Source organism: Canis lupus, chromosome 1 (genome assembly GCF_003254725.2).
Source record: "Canis lupus dingo isolate Sandy chromosome 1, ASM325472v2, whole genome shotgun sequence".
In the NCBI taxonomy this organism is placed as follows: Eukaryota; Metazoa; Chordata; class Mammalia; order Carnivora; family Canidae; genus Canis; species Canis lupus.
In genome coordinates, this window is record NC_064243.1 from 121336010 (window position 1) to 121360856 (window position 24847).

General features: G+C 57.9%; 1 protein-coding gene across 13 annotated transcripts in view; it reads right to left on the bottom strand.

Moving 5' to 3' along the window:
• Positions 1–24847, bottom strand: part of ZNF536 (zinc finger protein 536) — a 430736-nt gene that overhangs the window by 236489 nt on the left and 169400 nt on the right. For 7 of the 13 annotated variants that reach the window (XM_025425268.3, XM_025425264.3, XM_035710203.2 and 4 more), the window contains one exon: positions 604–2781. In XM_025425268.3, coding sequence (XP_025281053.1) covers positions 604–2779 — 2176 coding nt within the window. In that variant the 5' untranslated portion in view covers positions 2780–2781. Of the gene's footprint in view, positions 1–603; positions 2782–7460; positions 7525–24847 lie in introns of those variants that run through there. The other 6 variants (XM_025425270.3, XM_025425261.3, XM_025425271.3 and 3 more) reach the window with 1 other exon arrangement.

The following is a 24847-nucleotide window of genomic DNA, read 5'->3' on the forward strand; positions in this document are numbered from 1 at the left end:
ACGCCGTCGTGCATCTGTGTCTCAAACCTCTCTGTGTTTTTCCAAACCGTCGGGAGGAGAGTGGTGTGTGTGGTTCTTCGGGCTAGAGGGGCCCGGCAGGTGGGCAGGTGAGCCACGCTGTGATTCTGGGAGGGGTCGGCCGCGGGGGAGGGGGGGGCGGGTTGGACAGGAGACAGGTGTGGCCTGGCGAGGGAGGGTGGGGACGCCCACATGTGACGACCTTGGGGGTCCGAACTTACACCTTCACATCACGGATGGAGCCGAAAGGTTCCAGAGACGAGGGGATGATGGCGGATGGGGATCGGGGCACACACTGGGGAAGGACGGGCCCTGCCTGTTGGTGGACACAGCGACTGGCCATGGCTGCCGTGCACGCAGGAGGATCAGCTCTGCTTCCTGGTAGCCAGGGTTCAAGGGAAGGCCAAAGGCTGGAAATGCCAGCCTTCCCTCGAGGCAGGTCCACCCGCCGCCAGCTAGGCCCAGGAGCTCAGGGCCCACCTGGAGGAACCGCGACGGCCCTTCCCCGGAGGCCCACGGACAGCCGGCCTCTCCCCGCCACACCTCCCCGGACAGCGAGGGCCCCCATCTCCCCCGGCAGCCTACCTGAGGAGGACGGCGAGGAGGGGTGCGGGCTGTCCTCCTGGGCACTCCCGGTCTGCGAGAGCCCGCCGCCGGCCCCGCTCTCCTCGGTGACGTTGGAGGAGCCCGGCGTGGTGGAGCGGCTCACCGACTGGGACTCCTGGTCGCTGCCCGAGCCGCGCCGCTCGTCCAGGCCCACGTGCAGCCCGTCCTCGTCGCCCTTGCGGTCCCGCTTGTGCACGCGGGAGTGCACGACCACCTGGTGGTAGGTGCGGAACACGCGGCCGCAGTCGGGGCACTCGGTGGGCTTCTCCTTCATGCTCCCGGGACCCTGCAGGTTGTACTCGAGCGCCTGGTTCAGCCCGTGTGACAAAAAATCCCGACTGCCTTCTAAAGGGTCGAGCTTATTTGGCAGGTCTCTCTGATTGCCCACTTTAGTGCTGTGAACGAAATCAGCAGGCATTTTCTGCTTGGAGCCATCTGCTCCCACTAACACGTACTCCCGCTTCTCCTTATCAAACATAACTCCGGCGTTTGCCAAAGTGTCTTCGTGGTTGCGCTGTAGCTGATGCTCTTTAGACAAGAAGCCGTGCTCCATGGCCATGCCCCTGGCCATGAGCTGCCAGGCCTGGTAGCTGTTGACCGGGTCCATCTCGGCAGCCTTGGCGGCCGCCTGCAACCGCTCGATGCAGCTGGACTTGAGCGGCGGCACGAGGTTGAGGCACCCCAGGAGGGAGTGCTTGTCGCCCTCGGGGACGCCGTGGGCCATGCTGGAGATGGGCGACAGCAGCTTGCCCAGGACCTCCCTCTCTTTCATGGGCAGCTCCCCCTTGCCGTAGAGCTGGCCGGGCTCGCTCAGGCCGGCTTTGTCCGGGGCCATGAAGCCGCTCTGCAGGCAGGACAGGTACCTGGAGTACAGGTTGGCGTGGGCCTCCTGGGACATGCCGCCCATGGGCGCGGGCACCTCCGGGTCGCTGGGGGACTTGTTCTTCACCGACAGCTTGTTGAGGTGGACCTTCATGTGGTTCTTGAGGAACCAGGGCTCTTTGAAGCGCCGGCCACAGATCTGGCAACAGTGCTCGAAGGAGTCTTTGTGCTTCCGCATGTGGCCCTTGAGGAACCACGCCTGGCTGAACACCTGCCCGCACACCTCGCAGCGGAACTCGTTGGCCGACTGCTCCCCGCCGCCGTTGGGGCCCTGGCCCTGGGCCGACTCGGCGGTGATGTGGGCCTTCTCCACGTGGCTGATGAGCTCCTCCTCCTGCGAGGCGGCGAAGTCGCACAGCGTGCACTTGTAGGGCTTGTGCAGGATGCGGATGTGGCGGTCCAGCTCCTCGCGCTTCTTGAACTTGCCCTTGCAGAAGGTGCAGCGGAAGCCGGCGGCCGGGACCACGGCGTCCTCCTGCACGCTGGCCGGCTTGGGCGAGGGCGCCGGGTGGGCCACGTCGGGCACGCTGGGGTTGGCGGGCAGGGCCAGGTTGCAGGCGGCCAGCGGGGCCTGCTGGGCGTGCGGCAGGGGCTTCAGGTCGGGCCGGGGCTGCAGCAGGCTGCTCTTCATCTGCTTGTCCCGCAGGATGGCTCTCTCCTCCAGCTCGTGCAGCAGGCGGTTCTCCTCGCGCACCCGCCCGCGCCCCTTCCCCAGGTTGCCCAGCTTGTGGGTCCGCAGGTGGATCTTGAGGTTGCCCTTCTGCGCCGCCCGGTGGTCGCAGTAGGGACACTTGAAGGGCTTCTCGCCCGTGTGAGTGCGCATGTGCAGGGAGAGGATGCTGTTGAAGCGGAAACGCTTGCCGCACAGCGGGCACGGGTACTTGCGGTTTTTGCGGGCGTCGTCCTCGATGTCGCTCATCTGGGACATGATGCCCAGGTTCTGCCCGTTGAGGAACTGCTGCAGGTCCACCCGCCCGTTGAGGCTGGTGTCCACGTCCCGGCCCAGCTGGTTGGCCAGGAGCGCCATCTGACTGCCCATGGGCTGGCCGCTCATGGGCACGTGCGCCTTCTCGTCGAGGGGCGCGGGGGCCTTGTCCTCGGGGTTGGGCCGGGGGTGCAGCTCGGGGAAGGCATGGCTGAGCTGGGAGGTGATCTGGTGCAGCTTCTGACTCATGGCATACTGGCCGTTGAGGACGGGGCCGCTCAGGTGGGGCTCGGCCTCGGGCGCCGCCGCCGCCGCCGCCACTCCAAGGCACAGGCTGGCTTCTTCCATCCCTGCAAACCAAGAGCGAGAGTTCAGACCCGAGCCGGGCACCGCGGCGCGGCGGACGCACAGCATCGGCTGCTGGGGGATTTGCATTGCGGGCCTTAACCTACACGTAAGGATGCCGAGGAATTAGAGTCAAAAACAATAATAAAAGGATGAATTATTAAATGCCAATTATGCAATATGGCACCGCTCCTCCAATTTGCTTTGGCGATAGACCGTCTTCCTTGTATTTTCTATTTACCGACTGCAATTATTCATTCACGTGTAAATTATTCATGTTTTACCACTTTCAACACCTAATAACAAATCGAGGGTCTACGTGTTAAACTTTTCCTCCCGTCCCCCTTGCAGCGCCCGCACCTGTTGGTTCCGTTCAGAGTTTGCCTTCGAGCAGAAAGGCTTTCACCGCGAGACCAGAGACTCACTTGGAACTTTTGTTTCCGGTGACTATTTTCAATACATTCGCCAGTCTGAGATGAAAGAGATTATTTTATGATTTGCTCCCCCCCCCCAAAAAAAAAAAAACCCCAATGGCATGATATTTACTGGTACATAATAAAACAAGATAATGTTTTGGGAAAAAATAAAGTAAAGGACAGGCTTTAGAACAATAAAAGGGATTTTGCTTTAGTCAACAAAAAGTGCAGTAATATCTCATTAAGCTGATTAGTATGCTGCTTAGAAACAGTACTAGGTGCTGTAACACATGATTATAATCATAAAAATCCTTCAGTGTTTGCAAGGAAGCATTAACGAGGTATATTAAATTTTAAGGAGACTGCGAGTAGCGGCTTTGCAAACCTCAGAGATTAAGATTTAACCCTTATGTTACGAAACGCTGTTATTTTGTCATTTGGTAACCGTGCCCGTCAAAGGAGGTGTAAATTATCCGGTGACGGAATCCTAGTGGATCGTCGTCGTCGAGGCTGTTCGTTTTTGGGTGGGGGCGAGGACTGACACCGTGTGATGGGCCCTCCCTGCCTGGCACTGGCATGCTATCCCAGGCAGGGACTCTGATTGGGCTTAAAGAGATCCTTTATAGAACTAGATAAAAACCAATTAAAATCCAGGGATGATGCCATAGGAAGTCTCAACCAAGTTTGAGTGTTTTTAATAACTTTCCCAGAATACAGTAATGAGTACAAATTGTACCTGCAGTATGTGTTTTGCAGAAAATTAGAACTCAAAGCTGTTTGTTAAACACTAACACTCAAAGCTGGTCTGCGTAATTGCTTTTAATGCTCCTCTCTGCCCCCTCCCCAGCCTGTGCAGACCTGCGAAGCCCACACTGCGGGGCGGGGGGGGTGGTGGTGGAAGGAACCTGCACACGCACGCATGCCCCCAGCCGCCCCATCCCCACCGCGGCATGCCAGGAGCTCAACTCTGAAAGGCAACGAACCCATGCCTGGGTCCTTCCATGTCCAGATCTGCCTTCCACCTGAAGGAGTCCAAATTCGCCTCCTGCAACTGGAACAGTCTTTGCACATCTCTCCTCTTTGTATCCCGATGTTTACATGTGTCGGCCAGCCAGGGGGTCCGGGAGCAGCGCTTAACCCCGGCCAGGACTGATTCCTGGGCCAAGCGATTCCCTCCGGGGACTGGTAGGGGACAGAGCTCAACTGTGGAGGAAATGCATGCAGCCCTTGGGGGAGACGGGGGGGGGGGGGTGGTCTGCTACCTACCGGGCCTCCTGCCAGGCAGACTGTGCCCGGCATGGAGGGTCTCCAACGGGAGACCTGGCTTCCTTGGCAAGAGGACGGGCCGTGAGTGCGTCTTGCAAAGGGGGGGGGAAGGAAAAGACATGAATGTGTATCTGCAGGAGGGAGAAAAACTGCAGCCACGGCGCGGGGCTGGCTGCGTCCAGGAATGAGGCCGTGGACGCCTGCGCACATTCACGCGCGCATCTAGGCACATGGTCACCTGCAGCACAAGGAAGCCTCCGGTGCCCCATCTTTCCGTTTTGTTTCTGGTGGCAGTCTACACGCAGATTAAGAAAATAATAATAACAAAAAGTCCATTTTGGAGACTGGTCAGAAAAGGAGTACTTTATCACGGAGATTCTTGTATCCGTTCGCCAAACTTGCGGAGTTCCCGCCGGACGCCAGGCCCTGTCCCTGGCACTTAAGACACCCTGGTGGACAAGAGTGGCCGGCCCCAGAGCCCGTGGCACCCAGTGCCCAGCAGGGAGGAGCAGGCCCAGGGTGCGGAAGTTGCTAGGGCAGCTCCGGTGCCTGGAAGACCCCAGGCAGGGACCCCGTCAGCCCCCAGGGCCCTGCCCGGAGCCCCTTCTCCACCTTCCAGCTCCATCCGGCTGTGCTGGCTCCTCTCCCAAGCAAACACGGATCATGACCCTGAAGCCACTGGGGAGTGCTCAGAATTCCACCCAACAGCTCTGGGGAAGTTTGGAAAGTCCAAAGCCAACATGGCTGGCCCACATCCAACGGCTGCCCAGTTGGCCTTCTCAGAAGACATGAATCCAGAAAGACAGGCTATTTTCAGGTTGCTGCTGATGAGCTGACGCCAATTCAGCAGGAGGGAGAGGAGGCTGAATGTGCAATACAGCGAGACTGCAAATCAGGTTGGATGAGGGGCACCAAGTCGAAGACCATCCCCCGTCCCCACTCGTGCTGGATAAGTAACGGCTCAATTTGCTCAAATGATGAATGTGGGGAGTTTGCAAGTGAGGCCTGGACAGAGAATTCTTTTAATACGTTAAAAAAAAAAAAAAAAAAAGAATTCTTTCAGTCAACAAAGCTTTAATAAGGAACTGGTCTTCAGGTGCCATTGCTGATGCGTCAGCTGAGGGGAGATAGAATGTTCTAGAACGTGCAAAGGTACAGCCGGCTCCCTGTCCTCACGCGGGTCTCAGCTCACAGGGCCCCTTGTCACGAACACCCCCGTGCCTCCCTCGTCTGAGGCTGTTGCCCCCGGCCTCTCTCGACCCCATCACCTTCTCTTCCTTCTCCAACAGCACTTACCACTAGGGCAAAGTTTTGTCGTTGACCCTCTTACAAACATGCACGGCCACGGTGGAAGCCTCCAGGCCCAGGGGCAGAGCTGGCCCATTGTAAGCTCAGCATTTTCTGGCCAAATGGATGGATAAATGAATGAAGAGACCCTATAAACGTAGCCCGTAAAAGAAAGCTAGCCCTGTAGGAGACACACTCTCCTCCCAGCCTCGCGCCACCTAAACTCAGCGTTTGCACAGCTCTCAGGTTCTGTTGGGGTTGGTTGGAAGGGTCTCTGGCTAACCTAGGACAGAGGGGATCAAAAACCACCAAGGGGGGCCACCCCCACCAGCAGCGCTTTCACCATATGTGCCCGGGGTGACTGTCCCAGGCCTGGGCCACCGCCGAGCAGCTATCCCCTTGAGAACTCACTCAACCACCCAACGGGGGACCCATGGGAGAGCTCAGAATTTGGGCAGAGCTGGCCGGCTCTCAAGGAGATGCTCTGAGGATTACAGCCCCCGGCCCCTCCAAGGAGCCCCACTGGGAGAGGACCGGCCCCGCCAGACAATTATCTCCGAATGTTTGGTGAGACCGGCTCCCCGTGATTCCGTGAGCAGGTGCAGGCCCTGCGATGGGTCAGTCAGAACCGATGCCAGCCGCCAGACTCAGAGCAAGAAAGGGGAGCGTGAGTTCTTGGAAAGAGCACGGGGTAATTGGTGTGCTGTCCCCGGGCCAAAGCAGCCGAGGCAAGATGAGCTGGCCCCAGGCCCGGCCTGGGCCTCACAAAACCTGGGTCGGCCCCAATTTCTCCAGCCTTGACACTTCACCCATCCGGAATTCATTTACCCCTTACGTCAGTCATTCGGTAAATCCTTGCCAGGGGGCCCTCTACGTACCTGCCGTCAAGGGCCTCTGGGGTCCCGGGGCCAGTGCAGGCGAGGCCACCGGTCACAGGAAGCGATGCAAAGGCTCAGAGAGGCTGAGCTCATGGTTTGGAGACAGGAGTAACCACGACGGCTTTGGCACCAAGGTGTGTGTGCGTGCATGCACGAGCACGTCTGCGCTGGGGGAGGCAGGGGTTCCCTCCGTAGTAGCGCTCTAGAAACTACAGAGGCACACCCCGGGGAACTCAGGGATCGTTAATCCTGCTCTTAGGGAGACTGGATCCCACTGCAGCCCTGAGAGCTCACGGGGCCGGGGAGGTGAGGCTCCTGCAAGGGCTCCCCGGCCGGCCGTGACTCGGCTCCCCCAGCCCCTCGGGGGGCAAGCGCAGGGAGAGTGCCTTCCCTTCAGACCACGCGTTTCCCTCCTGCCGTCAGTGTGTCTGGCAGGGCCTCCTGCCACAGGACAGTCCCCCGTCCCAGTCGCCAGGGCAGATGAGTGTCGGCACGTGGCACTGCCGCTGCTCAGTCACCAGCTCCAGGGAGCACCTGGAGCACCGTGTGCCCCACCTAACCTTCTGGACTCGTTACCCCAGGAGCCCGGACAGGGCTGGCTGGCCCTGATCCCAGCGTGGGGCAAGCCGGGGCCTTCTGAGCAGCCTCCACGGCCACGCGCGTGACCATCCCACGCAGGTAGGGAAACCCGGGCACGATTCAAAGCACGGACACCACCGCCCGGGCCCTGAGGACAGCCTGCTGCGGGCCTTCAGCTCCGGGCCCCCCAAAGCTACACGAAGCCCGTCAGGAAGCCCCGGGGGACTCGTGGAAGGAACCGAGGCAAACGCAATTTACCTAACGGTGCAGGGAAAGGCAGCCACGCTGGGCAGTGGGAGGCCGCTGCAAACTGCCGCATCTGGGACCCCTCCCCCCCCCAACCCCGTGGAAGCTTCACAGCATTCCACCCCAGTCCTGGCCCGGCCTGCCCCCCGCGTCGCGGCGCAACGCTGCTGTACCCGAGGCGCCGTCAATATTGACAGAGGACCAGGCGTGGGCGCGAGTCCCGGCCACCGCGGCATTCCGCACCACCCTGTGGAGAGGCCCGGCCCCGCGTCCGAGCCCAGGCCGGGCCCCGCTGAGAGCCTCAGGAGGCGACCGAGGTTTCCTTCCTGAGCCGAGCAATTTCGCGTTTCACGCCACGGTATTCTCAGCCCTGGAAAGCCACCGCTGGGTGCGCAGATTATCAAAATACATTCTGTGTCATCATTCCCATCAGCGCAGGTACAGTGAGCCATTCAGCCGCCTTTGATGGCGCTAATGGTTATTTTGATTTTGTATTTCTGCCTTCAAAACTATTTCCTGTGATATCAATGACAAAAGTTTTCACTTAACTCTTCCAATAGAGAACCTAATTGTATCTTTCGCTCAGAATGAAATTTAAAACTATCAGGACACCAGAAATGCCAGCTGCTACGAGTCTAAATAAATTTTACACAAAAATACAGTTTCATTTTGCTAGCACAGAAAAAAAGAAAGTAATCTTATGAATAGTCCAAAAAATATAGATCTTGCCAGTAAGTTGCATGAACGAGTTTTATCCTTATACCATGAAAAAGAATAGTTGGGAAATGAAATGACTTTCAAAATAACCATTTCAACTGGGTTTTTAAAAATCAAATATTGTTGTCTAGCCAAGCACAACTAAATATTCCCCCTTTTCTTTTTTTTTTTTTTTTTTTTTTATCAATGTGGGTAAAAGCGCTGCCTTGGAAAATGTTACAGGAGTCCTACTGCTCTGCCAACTGCGGGGCAGGGAGGGACGTGGGTTCCCAGCGAGGGCTCCCCACGCCGCGGTGGGGCTCGAGGCACGCGGTTCCGGAATCAGGAGGACCCCCTTTCTGCGGGCTCAAGTGACCCTCCTCCCGTCCCCACGACCCACCTTGCTTTCTTACACTTAAGGGCAAGCAGTAATTAAGACAACTTCACCTAGAATACAATGGCTTCTTATTAAATACTATTTTCCAATTGTTGTAGCTCAAACTGTGTAACCAAGGTTGTTATAAGCATAATACACTCCTGTTCTGAAATACAGAACACCAGACTACTGAACCTTTTCAGGGTCATTAAACAGCTGTAAACATTATTACAAAAATAAACCAGAGATTTCATGCTTACATTTTGGCCTAGAGCTTGCTATGCTGAGCAAGTACATTTTTTCATCTCTTACAATCAACGCTGGTGACATTTGGGCATCCAAACAAATTACATCACAAACATTACTGAGGTGGGCAGGATACTGAGTGGTTTATTTGCCAGATGATTAATAGATAAACAGGAGGGCAGTTCAGGTGACCTGTTCGGTTTTGACGGATGTGTAGACAATGCTACCAGACAGGGCCAGAAACAGTTAAATCCTTGCTGAATTTATTAATGCAAATAGGATATTCAAATTGGGCCGTGGAGTATGGCGACTAGGTGCCCGGGAGAGCCCAGGTGGACAGGGTGGTCGGATTCTCTCCACCCTCCCCTTGTGGGTGGAACATGGGTCCAAGTCAGGGCCCTCGCAGTGCCAGATGGTGCGGGGGACCCTCTCGGGCCAGCTTTACGCACGGCCCCATGGAGCCCCAGAAGCTTCAACCCTGGGGAGTGGGAGTGAGGGGACTAAGAAGAAGAAAAGGAAAAAACAGTAGCCTCTCTTTGAAGACTTTGGATGATTTCAAGATTCTCAAGGGCAGAAGCATGTTGGCTTTTGTTGGAGTCTGAGCTGAAACTGTGGCCCAGAATTGAAGGCAGATCACGAGCACAGGAGAGGAGAAAGGAAAAGCCCCACCAAGTGTGCCCCTGGTCATCTCTTCAGGGTAGAGAAGACTTCCAGTCTGAGCTCCCGGCCCACCACCGGCCACCAGGCAAACAGGTGCTGGGATGGAATTCGGACAACGTCCTACGGGGTTGCTGTGAAGACCATGGACATGTCAGGCAGAACCAGCTCTCAAAAAATGAAATGGAGAACAAGTAGCAACCGCCATCATCGCCATCTTCATCATTGCCATTATCACCATCATCTTCTTTCTCATCATCACCATCATCATCACCTCCACCACCACCACTGCCATCACCGTCACCATCATTAGCACCACTGTCACCAGTGTCATCACCTTCACCACAGCCATCACATCATCATCACCACTGTCACCATCATCATCTTCATCATACCTATCAAATCATCAACACCACCACCTTCACCATCACCACCATCACCATCGTCATCTTCATCACCTTCACCATCAGCACCATCACTATCACCTTCATCCCTTTACCATCATCACCACTGTCATCATCTTCACTGTAGCCTTCACTACCCTCAGCATCTATGTCAGCAACAGCATCCTCCTCATCATCATCACCATCATCACCATCATCTTCACCATCACCACTGCCACCACTGTCATCACATTCAACACCATCACCCTCAGCACCATCACTGTCACCATTGCCATCACCATCACCATCATCACCTTCACGACCACTGTCATAACTTTACTGTCACCACTATCATCACCATCACCATCATCACCACCTTCACCACCACCACTGTCACCACTGTTATCACATTCACCATCATCACCATCATCATCACCTTCACCACCGTCATCAACTTCACCATCACCACTATCATCACCATCATCACCATCATCACCTTCAGCATCACCACTGTTACCACTGCATCACATTCACCATCATCATCAGCACCTTCACCACCACTGCCATCAACTTCACCATCACCACTATCATCACCATCACCATCACCATCACCATCACCATCATGACCATCACCACTGTCACCACTGTCATCATGTTCACCATCATCTTCACCACCACTGCCATCAACTTCAACTTTACCACTATCATCACCATCACCATTATCATCATCATCACCTTCAGCATCACCACTGTTACCACTGCATCACATTCACCATCATCATCATTAGCACCTTCACCACCACTGCCATCAACTTCACCATCACCACTATCATCACCATCATCATCATCATCACCTCCACCATCACCACTGCCATCACCGTCACCCTCACCACCACCGTCACCAGTGTCATCACCTTTACCACAGCCATCACATCATCATCACCACTGTCACTATCATCATCTTCATCATACCTATCAAATCATCGACACCATCACCTTCACCATCACCACCATCACCATTGTCATCTTCATCATCTTCACCATCACCATCATCTTCATCATAACCATCACATCATCACCACTGTCACCATTGTCATCACCTTCACCACAGCCATCACCTCACCATCACCATCATCATTTTCATCACCTTTACCATCATCACCACTGTCATCATCTTCACTGTAGCCTTTACCACTATCACCATCTACGTCAGCAATAGCATCCTCCTCATCATCATCACCATCACCATCATCACCATTATCATCATCTTCACCATCACCACTGTCACCACTGTCATCATGTTCACCATCATCACCATCACTTTCAGCACCACCACTGTCACCATTGCCATAACCATCACCACCATCAACACCTTCACCTCTACCACTGTCATCACCATCACCACTGCCATCACTGTCATCACATTCACATCATCATCATCACCTTCACCACCACTGCCATCAACTTCACCATCACCACTATCATCACCATCACCATCACCATCATGACCATCACCACTGTCACCACTGTCATCATGTTCACCATCATCTTCACCACCACTGCCATCAACTTCACCATCACCACTATCATCACCATCACCATCATCATCACCTTCAGCATCACCACTGCCATCACTGTCATCACATTCACAATCATCACCATCATCACCATCATCACCTTCAGCATCACCACTGTTACCACTGCATCACATTCACCATCATCATCAGCACCTTCACCACCACTGCCATCAACTTCACCATCACCACTATCATCACCATCACCACCATCACCTTCATCACCATCACTGCCATCACTGTCACCATCACCACCACCACTGTCACCATTGTCATCACGTTCACCATCATCACCATCATCATCATCACCTTCACCACCACCACGGCCATCACCGTCACCCTCACCATCACCATCACCAGTGTCATCACCTTTACCACAGCCATCACATCATCATCACCACTGTCACTATCATCATCTTCATCATACATATCAAATCATCATCACCATCACCTTCACCATCACCACCATCACCATTGTCATCTTCATCACCTTCACCATCACCATCACATCATACCACTTTCACCATTGTCATCACTGTCACCACAGCCATCACATCATCATCACCACTGTCACCATCATCTTCATCACCTTTACCATCACCGCTGTCGTCATCTTCACTGTAGCCTTCACTACCATCACTGTCTACGTCAGCAACAGCATCCTCCTCATCATCATCACAACACCGTGTGCCAAGACGACACTGTGCGAGGTACCTCACAATCATTATCCCATTTAGCCTCATACAACCTTAGAATGGAAGCTGTTAAGCTTCCCCTGTACTAAATAAGAGGAAACCGAGGCTCAGAAAATTTAAATCCAACAAGGTCACCTGACAGGGAAGCCTGACTCCAGAGCCCAAGCAAGACATGCGGGTGGGCTGGCTTCTGACATCCACACCCAGTTAGCCTTGCTGGGCTGAATGCTGACAGAAGAGGCCGGCTCCTGCATTTGTAAAACATGCAGAAACGAAGGAAGCCACGGTTCAAGGAAAGCCTAAAGAAGGCCGAGGAGCCGGAGCCTGCACAAACATGTGCGCCACAAAGTGGAACCTTGCAGTGCCCTCCCGAGACACACCTCGGGGGGCTGGCGCGGGCCGGGGGTGGGAGCAGGAAGGCACTGAAGACCTAGAAACGTGGCAAGTCTGTTACTCACCAGTGGGGGAGGGCGTCACCCAAAAATGTATTCATCTTACTGTCTTAGCACCCCACACCCTGGCGTCCCGGGGGAGGCGGTGACTTCCCCACCAGGCGGGAGACGTGGAAAGAAAATGCTACCTGACAGGCCATAAACGTGCATCCAGTTGCGCAAGCTCTGCCGCAGGGGTTCCACCTTGGTGACCTGCCTGGGTCCCCACGACCGTCTCTAAAATGAGCTGGTATCACCTGCCCTGCACACTTCACAGGGTTCTGAGAAGGCAAGGGGACTACGGGAGAGAAAACACGGAGCCTAAATGGTGGCAGGACTGTACCTGTGCCGGGACCTATCTCTCGTGCCAATCACAGCTTCAGCATCAGCTTCCAGAGCGGGAAAGCCCTTTCATCTGGCGTTAGAATAAATATCAAGAGCAAAGGACACAACCAAGGCATGACCACGGCCCGTAAAGGCGGTTAATGAAACCCCATTCATTGTCGACATGACCGGTGCATCGTAAAGTGGGACTCACACCACTCAGGGACGTTCGTCAACACCTGCGTGTGGCAACAAGTGGGCCAGCCACAAGCAAGACCAGTTGCCTCAGGGAAGGGGAGAAGGTCACACCCCCAAGGGGCGTAGGTGGCGGGGGGCGTGGTTCTGAAGGGGGAAACCTGGGGCATGTGCTGTGGGGCTGGGGACCAAGGAAGGGACGCCAGTGAGGATGACAACCGGGGAGAGGTCAGTTCTTGGCTGGGCCTGGAGGAGGGCACGAGGCACAGAGGATGCAACAGCAAACAAAGTAAAAGAAGGACTGGCCCCCAATCTCCTGGCAGCCCAGCCCCACCCCTCCTAATGTGGCTGCCTGGATTTGTCCCTCGTGCTCCATCCTGGGTGGCCCATCCCGGGAGCCTTCCTGGAACCCGCCCAGGCTGGAGGTGATACTCGGTCCCCAGCGTTGCCATGCAGTTTCTCTGGAACCATCAGGCCATATTCACGATGCACGTCGATGCCCCCAAATAAGGAGGTCGCGTCTCTCCTCCGGCTCCTCTGCGGGAGCTTTGTGACCACGGCGGCGGGTCCTACGAGCTCCTGGGGAAACGGTCCCACCAGAAACTGGGCCCTTGAGCTTCTGATGATCACGATGCAGGGGAGCGGCGGGTGGTCCGGGGCTTCAGAAGGAGGCTCAGGATTTTGTGAGCAACAGCCCAGGCCTGTCCCCCCACGCCCCATCCCCCACCCCCACCCCGGAACGCAGGCCATCGAGTGCTGCTTCCATTTCTCCCAGATGCGATGATTTGGGAAGGAAATGGCCCCTAATTTTCCGTAATTGATTTATCTGAACTGTGTCCACCTCATCAGGGAAAAAGCAACAAACTGTACGCACACGCTCACACACACACACACACACACACACACACACACACACACAGGCTTTTAATGAATGACCTACCTTTAAAATATCACAAAACTAAAAAAGATACCAGCAGTTGTCATGAAGTGTATTGATTATTTCTCTCCCTGGCTTTCTCTCTCTCTCTCTCTCTCTTTAACCAGACTTCGTCATGGCAGGAAGTTAGATATTTAATCCCCAATTAACCCTCCTCGGCTCCCTGTTCGGCCTCAGCACACAGCCACTGCCCTAGAGCCAAACAGGGGACCCGGCACCCCCGGGGGCTCACGGCAGCGCCCCCCACCCACACCGAGGACAGCAGCAGACGGGGAGGGTGCGGGTCCCAGCTACACGTCACCACCCTTCACCCCTGATTAAAAGCCATTTACCTCCGAGCACTCCTGGACCATGATATCGTGTCGAACACTTTTATTTTCATTTCACAGAAGCCTCAGATTTGATGCGGTGCAAAAACGAAATATAATGTAGAATGCACACATGCAAGAGTGATCAAAGAGGGCCTGATTGTGAAATATTCATCGAAGTCGGCCCAGGGAGATGCGTTCACAGGGGCACCTGTCGAAGGCAGGCGCTCAGACACACGCCGTCTCGTGAGCGAGCACACAGCATCGTCACTGAGCCAAGAATCCAGGCACACGAGTGGGGGCCTCTGCTGCCTGCAGCCACCGGGCTCAGCCCACGCAGGGCCAGCCTGGGGTCCCGTCCTTCTGGCTCTTGGGGTCCCCACTTGGGCGTCTCCAGCTCCCGTGCAGGGCAGCAGGCTGGTGCAGAGGGAAGGCCAGCCCGCCAGGCCCTGGCCAGCGCAGCGGGGACACCTGCCGTGGGGCCGGGTGCACGTGGGCCAAGCTCACAGACCCGGGGCTGCTGGGATCTGCTCTCCTGGCGCCCTCAGACGGACTCCAGGGCAGAGACCTACTTCCAACCAGGGCTAGGAAGGCAGGAGGAGCCGAGAGAGGCCCCCCAGCCCACACGGGGCTGACGGGGGGCGGGGAACCGTATGCCTCACTATGAGTATTTGAAAGGAGGCCCCTCTCTTCTGGGGAGCAGATGCCCTTCTGTGCCGGTCACTCCCTGTGTCTGGGACGCTCTCCCTGCGACCCCCACTTGATCCCTGTGCCTCGTCCGTCAGGTGAGGATTCAATGCCACCTGGTCCAGGAGGCCCTCCGGGTGGGATACCCCAGGGGCAGGGCAGGAGCCCTCATGTCTGTCTGTCTTGCCCCCCTCACCACGGCTCTCATACTGGGTTGGGTCTGTATCTGGGTCTGGAAGCTCCCTGCGGGTGGAGGCCGTGCCCATGGCTTCCCTGGGGTCCCCCCAGCAGCGCCCTGAGCCAGGCACAGGGGACGCGCTCAAGAAATCCTTGCTGAACGCACGACGGAAGGAGCAGAGCAAGCGCACAGACGACTGGATGAGGAAGGGAATGAAGGGAGCAAGCGACCAAGGATGCGGGCCGGGTCTGCGGCATCTGTCCTTGGGGAGGGAGGGGACGCCCGGGGGGAGAGTCCGGGCAGACGCTGCTCTCTGCCCTCAAGGCACACGCCGGGTGAGAAGCTGGCCTGATGGAGCCCGACCCCCAGTGTCACGCGGCCCCCAGGCCCCCGCACCTCGCATCCCCGGGAAGGGCCAATCCGGCTCATGATGGGTCATCGGGGTCCCCGTCTCTGGCCGGGACCTCCCGGGACCCGTCACGCGGCACGGGCCTACGGGCTCTGGCCGAGCGGATTCGAAGCCCCGCTAACCTGCCCTCTGTGAACCCCGGACGACTCCTGGCTCCTCTGCTTCCCTTAATACACTCGCACGCGTCCACGCGCACATTCGCTCCTGCATTCGTTCCCCGCGTCCTGACAATGCGCCACGCCCCAGGGCCCGGCGTGGCCGAGGAAGCGAATCGGAACCATCCCGCCCTCCCAGCCTCCCCATCAGAGGGGCCCACGGCGCTCAGGCATCGGCCCAGAGACGGTGGCGGCTTCCGAGCGCTGCTACCCGCGACGGGTCAGGGCGCTGGCAGCTTTGAGGGCACCACAGCTCGTCGGCGAGTCTCCGGGTGCCCGGCACGGGGAGGCCCCTGGGGACAGGTCTGTCGTCGGGATGACGTCGCCTCTCCCTTCCTCGGGCTTGCTCCGCGTGGAAGCTCTGCTGACACCTCCCCGCCCGCCCCAGACCCCGTCCCTCCGAGGTCCAGGCCCCTGCACACGGGCAGGAGTGAGGGCCCAGCCAGGGTGTCAGGGGAGGCCCTCGCTCCCTCCAGGGGACCAGGTGGGCTGCATCCCCCCGCGGCATCCCCCAAGCGGCACCCCAGCCCGGACGGCGTGCGGCCTCGGACGCCCCAGCCCCTCTGCGTCTGTGAACCCAGCAGGCCAGGCCGACAGTGGTCAACAGCCGGCGGCGAGCGTCAGTGTCTCAGGCCCCGGCGGGGGGGTAGGGGGGGGCTCTGCGCTTGGCCTCTGGGTGACACCCGGAGGAGGGCTGCTGCTGCTCCCGCGCGGGGGCTGTGTCTTCCCCAAAGAACTGGAGGCCTGGAAGCTCCGAGGCGCCACGTCCCCGGGTACACAGGTGACAGGCGAGACGCAGAGAGGCATCGCCGGCGGGGCCTGCAGCAGAGCGCCCTCCGGGGCCTCCCCGCTGCCTCCCGTCCCACGGCCACAGGCCACGCGCAGGCCTGCCACCCTCCGGCCCACCCCGTCCCCCCGGAAGGCCTCCTGGAAGCCCCTGTGGCAGCCGAGGGGTCATAAGCTCACCCGTTTGTTAAAAGCGTCTGCAGCTCCTGAGCTCAACACCCCCCACCTGAAGTCTGGACGTAAGGCAGGTGAAGGCAATTCATGGGAAACCTGGAATCGGCCAAGGACCACGATGGGCCACCCCCAACCCGACCGTGGGAAGACTCAGGACCGCGGCGAGGTCCCACTCGAAAATAATTCCATTAAAGGTCACGGGTCGGCCCGGTGAGGACCCCCGGGCTCCTCCTCAGAACCGCGGTGCACCCGGAGGGGACATGGGACGACGCATGGTGGCCTCGGGCCCGCCAACGTCACACCCCAGGGCTACCATGCGCGGCCCCTGAATGCCACCGGCTGCTGCTCAGAGGGAGCCGCGGGGGCAGGGGAGCATTCTAGACCCTTCCTTCACAGCCACGCTGGGGACCTGGGGCGAGAGGACAGGAAAGGCCCTGGTGGGACAGGACGTGGCTCCTCAAGTCTGCTTTCCCCAGAGACGGCCCAGGAGGCCTCTGACGGTCCTGCCAAGGGAGCCAACGTGCGGGGGCAGCAGGGCGCACCCGATGGAGGGCACTAGGCCGGCCACCAGCCCCACATGCTGGGCGCCCTGTCCCCGAGCCCAGGGCCGACCTGCTTCTGCTCAGCCCCCTGCACCCGCGGGCTGTCCCCACGGAAGCCCGAGAGGCACAGAACAACGTCACGGTTTTCCCTGCGGTACAACTAACTGGAGTTGATGCCACAGGCTCCCACAGTGGCCATCCCCGCCCCCCGTCCTGTATCCCACCTCCCACCACTCTCCTGCACACCCTCCTGGGCTCCTTGGGGGACACCCATCCGCCCCATGGAGAACCTCTGTGCACGACCCCTTTGCGCAGGGACGCTACCCGAGGGAAGGCTGGAGGCCACCCAGCTCCCGGCCACGTGGCCTGAGGTGCCCACCTACTGAGGCCAGCGGCGAGGTGGTGACCCTTCTGAGGTCACGTAGCCAGTAGCCACGTGCCTGTGTCCCTCGGTGACCTCCTGAGCACTCAAAAGAAACCGAGTAGACGCTAAGTAGATGCCCCCTGGGCGGCTGAATGGACGGGCAGGTGGACGGAAGGCGCCACAAGGCACAGCCGCACTGATGGACGGTCCCGCCGACCAGCTCTGGAAGCCCTCACCTCTCCTTGCTCCGCAGCCGAGAGGGGAGCAGCGTCGCCGACAGGCTTCAACCGCATCCTCCTGCTGGCGGACCCCAAGCTCGCCAGTGTCTTGCTTCCCCCATAATCCCTTCTGCGTTTAGACAACATAAAATTAAGACTCTTGATGACGTCACGACGTCCTGGGCTTCCTGAGCCGTCCTCAAAACCAGGTGGCCGCAGGCTGGGGACATCCAAGCCCTCTGCAGAGCCCCGTATGGGGCCGTTGAGGTGGGGCCTGGCCTCTGCGTCCCTGGGGGACGGGAAACCCTCCCCGGTGCACCCGCGGGGCAGGCAGGGGCTGCAGCCAGGCACTCGGGCCGGGGACACCCAGCGCCCCCAGTGTCCCCAGCCTTCCCTAAGAAGGCAGGCGAGCAGGGCAGTCGGGGTAGAGGGGCGAGGCCGCCCCCCATTTACAAACACACTTCAGGAGGCAGGGAAGGGTGTTTCCATTTGCTCATCCATGTGTTTGATTTGCATCAAATTACATCAGGTTGATGTGATGTCACATGACAGCCCCCCCACCCCCCACCCCCCGTGAAATGCATAAATCAGGGCACCCCATAAATTTAAAGGCATAGAGCTCTTTTCCAGAAGTGGCTAATTACTCATAAACAGCGGATGTTTTATTGCCCTTGGTCAGTAGCAGGTTTTTAATCGCCCGAGCGTTGTGTGACTCCAGCCTCTCATAACCCGGGGCCCCGGGAGCCACGCAGCACCTGTTTGTAGCCCCCTGGAGGGTGACAAGGATCCCGCCGAGTAGACCAGCCCCGGGGAGGCCCCCGCAGCCGCGCCCCCGGGTGGGGGTGTTAGCAGCCCCTGACCCACCACTGGCCCTGCAGGAAGGTGCAGGCGCTCGGGGCTGTGAGCGGGATCGCGCACTTCCGGACGTCCCGGCCCACACCGCTGGGAAGCCAAGTGCCCCACGTCCGGACTCCCCCACCGACTGCAGAGGCTTGAGCGGACACCCGCTCCGCGCCACCCCGGCCCAGGGGCTTGGGTGGGCCGAAACCCAAGGAACTCACTGGAGCCCATCCCAACTGGCCACCCCTTGGCCCCGTGCTCTGTTCACAGGGACCAGCACCCGACCAACGAGAGCGGGCGCCAGGGCTTTGCCAGCGAGCTACGGACGCTTCCGACACTCTCGGGCCAGGTCTGGTGCTTCGGCAGCTGCTCTGCTACCGAGGCTTGGAAGCTGCTGGGCAGGGCGGGTGGGGGGGTGGGTGCATCACTTGCTGGGACAGGGGAGAGGACTCCGCTGCTCGGGGCCATAATTTGAGCTCCTGGATCAAATGGCACCTGAAGCTGCCTGATCTAAATACCTGGCAATTACATGAGCCAATACAATCTCCCGGTGCTTTGGGCGGGTTTGGGTTGGATTTCCTGTCACTGGAAACCAAAGGAGCCTTGGCTGATAAAAGACCGAAGCCTCCCTTCCAGACACACAGGCCCCCGCCCGCCCGCCTGCCTGCCCGATGGGGACGCCAACTGCTTCCCCCGTTGTTCTCCTCCACTGGTGTCATTCGAACCCAGGCCACACTCTGGCTGGCTCTCCCGAGGGGTCCGCGGTGAGGTGCAGAAGCAGGCCCTGGACACGGAGGAGGCGCCGCGTGGCGGGCACCCAGAAGGCACCGCTCACCCTGCGCAGCTGTCGCCGAGCCACGTGCCAAGGGACCTGGGATTCCACCCTCGGGTCCCTCCCGCGAGGCCTTTCTTGTTGGCTTCACGGAGGAGCGGTTTTAGACACGCGCAGTCACGATGGTCCAGGATCCCCAGCTCGTGCGGGTTAGAGGCACGGGCCAGCCCTTCCGCACCAAACCTCCCGTCCACCCCCCACCCCAGGGACCCGCACTCAGACCCGTGGCTGAGTGTCACCCGCTCCCTGGACCCAGGCCCCGGCGTGCCCAGCGGACAGCGAGCTGACCCCGGCCCGGGGGTCCCCTGGCCGATGAAGGAGAGCAAAGCCGCAGAGCGAGGACTGTCACACAGGCCCCGCAGACTACAGCATGAACCCTCACCCGCCGCTCCCCCGCCCTCTATGCGCCCCCCGCACCGTACCCCTTCCCAGTCCGGGGCACCCCGGAGGCACCGAGCACCAAGCACTGCTCCCACCAGGTGGAGGAGGGCATCCCGACGCCGGCGGCTGCAAATGGGGTGCCTGGGGGAGGCGGATTTAAGGGCAGAATGGAAGCGAGTTGGGCACGATATCCCTGGGCTGGCACTGGCCAGGCTCCGGGGTGACCCGCAGGAGCACAGGGGCGCCCCCACCCCGTGTGCACACACCGCAGGCCAGGAGGCAGCCCAGGCCCCCACAAAGCCCCGGGGACGGGCCGGGAACGTGTGCCCCCGCCTCCCCGCCAGAGGCCGCGCTCACCCTGGCGGAGCGCCCACGCCTCCCCTGGGTCCGGTCACGGCGCTGCCTTCGCCCACCCGCCGCCCCCACGCCCCTGCCCCTGCCCCCCACAGCTGCCGAGGCCGCCGGCCCCGCTCCCCCGGGAGCCAGGAGGGAGCCCTGCCCTTGCGTGCCCTTCGCACGGGTGGGGCAGGCCCTCGCGGGGGACTCTGCGGCGCCTGTCATCTCACTCCGAGGCCCAGCTGGCCAGGCCGCGGCCCGCACAACCCCTGATCTGCACAACTGCTCGCTCCCCCGCGGCACCCGGACACCCCGGCCCCGACGCCCCGCAGTGACAGACCGAAGGGATGTGCCGGGCCACTCGCCCGTTCATTCAACCTCCTGCCGAAGAGCCACTGGCTCAGTCTCTGTCTCCCCTTTAGCCATCGGCTCGGCAATGGCAGTGACCCTGACCCCTGATGCCCGCCGGGGTGGGGGGGACCCAGAAAACTTGGTTTTTCTCTGACTTCCTTATCGTGCAGGATGCAGACTACTCCTAATAGACATAAGGCGGACGGAATGCCCGGGGAAGTGCATGTGTGGACGGGCGGGGTGCGAACGGGGGCGGGGGCGACGGACCTGTGGCTGGACAGACGGGTGGGTGCGCGGAGGAGCGGAGGGACGGTGGCCAGCTGTGCAAACAGGAGGGCGTGCAGGCGGGCGGGCGGGTGCACGGCAGCCCCCGTGTCCACCGTGAGGACGGTGCAGAGGCGCCCAGTCGGATTCCGGGACGGAGAGCACGGAGCTCCCAGCCGGCGTCCTGCAGGCCGCACCCTTGCAAGGAGGCGTCGGGAGAACTCAGAGAGCGACGGTTGGGGGGACACTCAGAAGCCCCCGCTGGGCTTTCGCTGGGGCCTTGGGACCCTTAGGTTTGTCAGGCGACCACGGTCCTTCCCAATAAACCTAAGGATCCTAATGAGGAGAGAGGTGACCCTCTCTGGGGACCTTTCTGCCGCACTCCCCTGAGGCCTGAGTCCAACGTAAACCTCCGGGGTCAAGGCGCCCCATCTCGGGGGGCCGTTTTCTGCAGAGCTCCGCTTCCCCCAAATCCTACACTCTCCAGCCACTCAGGGTCCCCTCACCTGTCCCGGGAAATACATAAAACAAAGATCGTGTGAAGGGCCCTCGCCGGCCTGTGCTCCTCGTGCCCTGGTGCCCCCCATCACCTGCCCGACGCTCTCTGCCACCGAGCTGCTCCCTAATAAACTACCGTCAGGTTTTTGCCATGTTTTGTGCCCCTGCTAATATTTTTTTAATTAATTCACTATTTTTTACTTTAATGCATTTAAAAGGAAACTATATCATTACCCTAAATGGAAATTTGTATCACTTGCTCTAAATTAAAGGTAATTATAAAAATAAATAAAATGAGAACAATGTTATTAAATTCTGGCTGGAGCGCGCTGCCTGCAGCAGGCTCTGGCCCGAGGCCTGCTCCCTCCGACGGAGGGCCTCCTCCTGGGCAGCCGGGGATGCTGAAGGGCTCCCACCCCATGATCCTGGTTGCTCTACGGGGGGGGTCCGTGCACCTCCTGCACTGGCCGTGGGTGCTCCCGAGGAGCCGGCTTCCTCCTGGCCCCTCCTTTACCAGCGGGGACCTTCCATCAGGGCAGCTGGGGAGCTCCTAAGAAGTTCTGGGCAACCTGGACCTCATGGGCCTTTCCACCCCATTAGGGGAAAGCCTTACTTTGAAACTATCCTGGTCCTCCCGCCCCTCCCCCGCCTCTGACCTTCACCCCGTCCGAAGCCCACAGGAGGCCATCTGGGTCAGCAGCCTGCTTTGGTTTTCCTTTTTCGTTTTCATTTTTCCGGGGAGGACCAGGTGGCCTGGTCCCCCTAGGCCCCCGAGGCCGGCAGGTGGCCGCTGCCCTTGCCTGAGACCCTCAGGGCCTGAGGGGCGGGTGACGGGAAGCCCCCCACCTGCACTTCCTTTCAAGTTCACGGGGGAGAAGGCTCCTGTCTGTTGCCCAACGTCGGTTCCGGTTGCAAGTGAAGGAAAAACAGTGGAATCAACCAAAAAGCAAACACCTATCACGGGCACGTTTGCGTTAAAGCTCCGTGGGGCTCTCCCCCCCACCCCCCCGTTCCGAGCCGGGCCCCGTGGGCCAACCCCAGACTTCTCTCTGAAACATAAAGCCTCTGAAAATAGCACAGCAGTTCGGGGACCGGGTCCCAAAAATCCACCTTGTTTCCTTTTTTCAATCCACCTTTCCCCTTTTCAATGTTTCAAGGAGAGGAACATTTCAAATGTCGGCGAAATCTTTATAAGAACAACTAAATAGATGGGATTTAGCTTCCCGATGAACCGTCCTTTCTCCTCAAAGGGCGCAAATGAGAACGCAGGATGTTTTTAAGGAAGATTTTGTTTTTCCTGCTATTGCCTGAGCCGGTGCGTCTGACGCTGGAGATTATCTGTGCAGCAGCCGGGCTCGTTGTAATTAACACACCAGCAGCAGCGCGACTTCCTCCTAATATATTTTCCTAAGACTTTGATGATGCTCCGAGATTTTGAATCCCACACTGCAGACTTTGGAGACACTTCCTCGGATAGAGACACCTTAGACAAAATTGGAAATAACTCGAGTCTAATATGCTTCCCCAGGAGCCTCACGGAAGAGCGGGTTAAGGGCATCTGAGCGCACGGTGGGTCGGGGTGCAGCCAAGTTGGCCTTGTGAGGCCTGCCGAGGCGTGCGAGCGGTGATTGGACCATCTTCTCAGGGGTGCTTGGGCCTCAGAGTGTCTTCCTGGGTCTCAAACATAAACGACTTCCTTAAAGGATTTAATTAATTCTTAAATGTGCACAGAGCCCATGAGCACAAACATTAACTTGTTAAAAGCATTAAGCCAGATTCTGTTCTCAGCCACGCACAAGCACTTCCCCGTGACGTCCCTGGGAGCGTCACATGCAGGCTGGGCCCTGCAGATGCCCAGCACCCTTCGCGCCCAGCTCCTGCAAGCACCCGGCCGCGACTCCTCTTGGGGCCGGCATCGCTGGCCGGCCTCTGCTTTGGCCCCCAGAAGAAGTGCTTGGGGGACCACTCTGTCCCCTCTCTGCTCTGCTTTCTTTCCTCTTCACTGAGCTCCCTGGGTCGCTGATGGCTTCTCCGTGCCTGGCAAGGACACCGAGGAGCAGGGGACATGCTGGGCGTCCTGCTTGGGTGGGGCGAGCTGCGGTGAGCGGGGCCTCACCCGGAAGCCTCCCCAGATGTGAGCACACCGGGGTGGAAGACCACGCTGCCTCCGACGATGATGCAGCCCAGCCCAGGCCTGCCCGCCTCCCGCCTGTCCCCACGCTGCTGGTTGGTCGACATCGCCAGCCCCCGCCGTGTGCACCACCCAAGTATCCTTTACGTCCCCCGTCTTGGATGGAATCTGATTTAAAAGAGCAGAAATGACATTTATCACCTTAAAGTAGGCCATGCCCACACAGGACACGTGCGCGTGTGTATCCACACCTGTGTGTGTTCTTAATGACAGGTAAGGGACATCCCGACACCAAGGTGTTGGACGGGGCATAAACTGGTACTATTTTCCTGAAGTCAGCTTGGCACCTCATATATCAAAAATCTCAAAAATATTTATAACTGATGACTCAGTTTTCCATCCCTAGAACAAACCCTACAACGCTACCAGGATAAAGACAAAACTGTGTTGAAATGCTACTTATAGTAACAAAAGACAGAGCTGACCTAAATGTCCGCGCGTGGGGGACGGTAAATCGATGCCGCTACGGATGCTCTGCATTAAAACCAGGCTTTCAAAAGATAGTTCAGAAGATGGGAAAATGCTCATAATATGATTTTAAGTGAAACGTAAAACTATAATTACAGTCTAATTACAATTCTGAAAAAGAAAAAATATATATAGAAGACAATGCGAGAAAATATAACAAAATGTTAACAAACTATTATCTCTGAGGGGGGTGGGATTAAACGTCTTCTGAACACTATTGTGTGTTTTCCAAATCATCTCATGGGCATGCCTGGTTTCTCTAAGACAAAAAAAAAAAAAAAAGCCAGAAAATTTATCTTTGAAAAGAAAGCTAAAGTGAAAGAAAACCCACCTCCATGTGGCAGGGATTAATCTTCAACACTTTTTTCTTTTTTTAATTGGGTAACTACTAGGGCACCTGCGTGGCTCGGTCATTTGAGCAGCTGACTCTTGATTTAAGCTCAGGTCATGATCTCAGGGTCATGGAATGGAGCCTCCCATTGGGCTCCATGCTCAGCATGAAGTCTGCTTAAGAATCTCCCTCTCCACCCCTCCCTCTGTGCGCTCTCTCTCTCCCAAATAAGTAAATTTTTTTTTTAAATTGGGTAACAAAAAAGTTTAGATTGGAATGAAGTAAACAAGATTCTAAAATAATGCTCTTTATAATAATGAAAATGTTTTAACTGCGTGATGTTCATTAAAATGTGATTCCCAGAAATTGGCGCTTTAGGGATGGTTGTACGAAGGAGTCTGGACCTTCCGAGTTGGTCCACCGCCGCAGAAAGCCATCACCACCCGAGCCCACCCCATGCCTTTAGAGGAGCCACCTGTCTTTCCAATCCCCTAAGCACAGTGGATTGTGCCCTGGACACAGCTAGTCCCCAGTAGGTGTTACGAAATATATTGAAGTGGACACATCAAGAT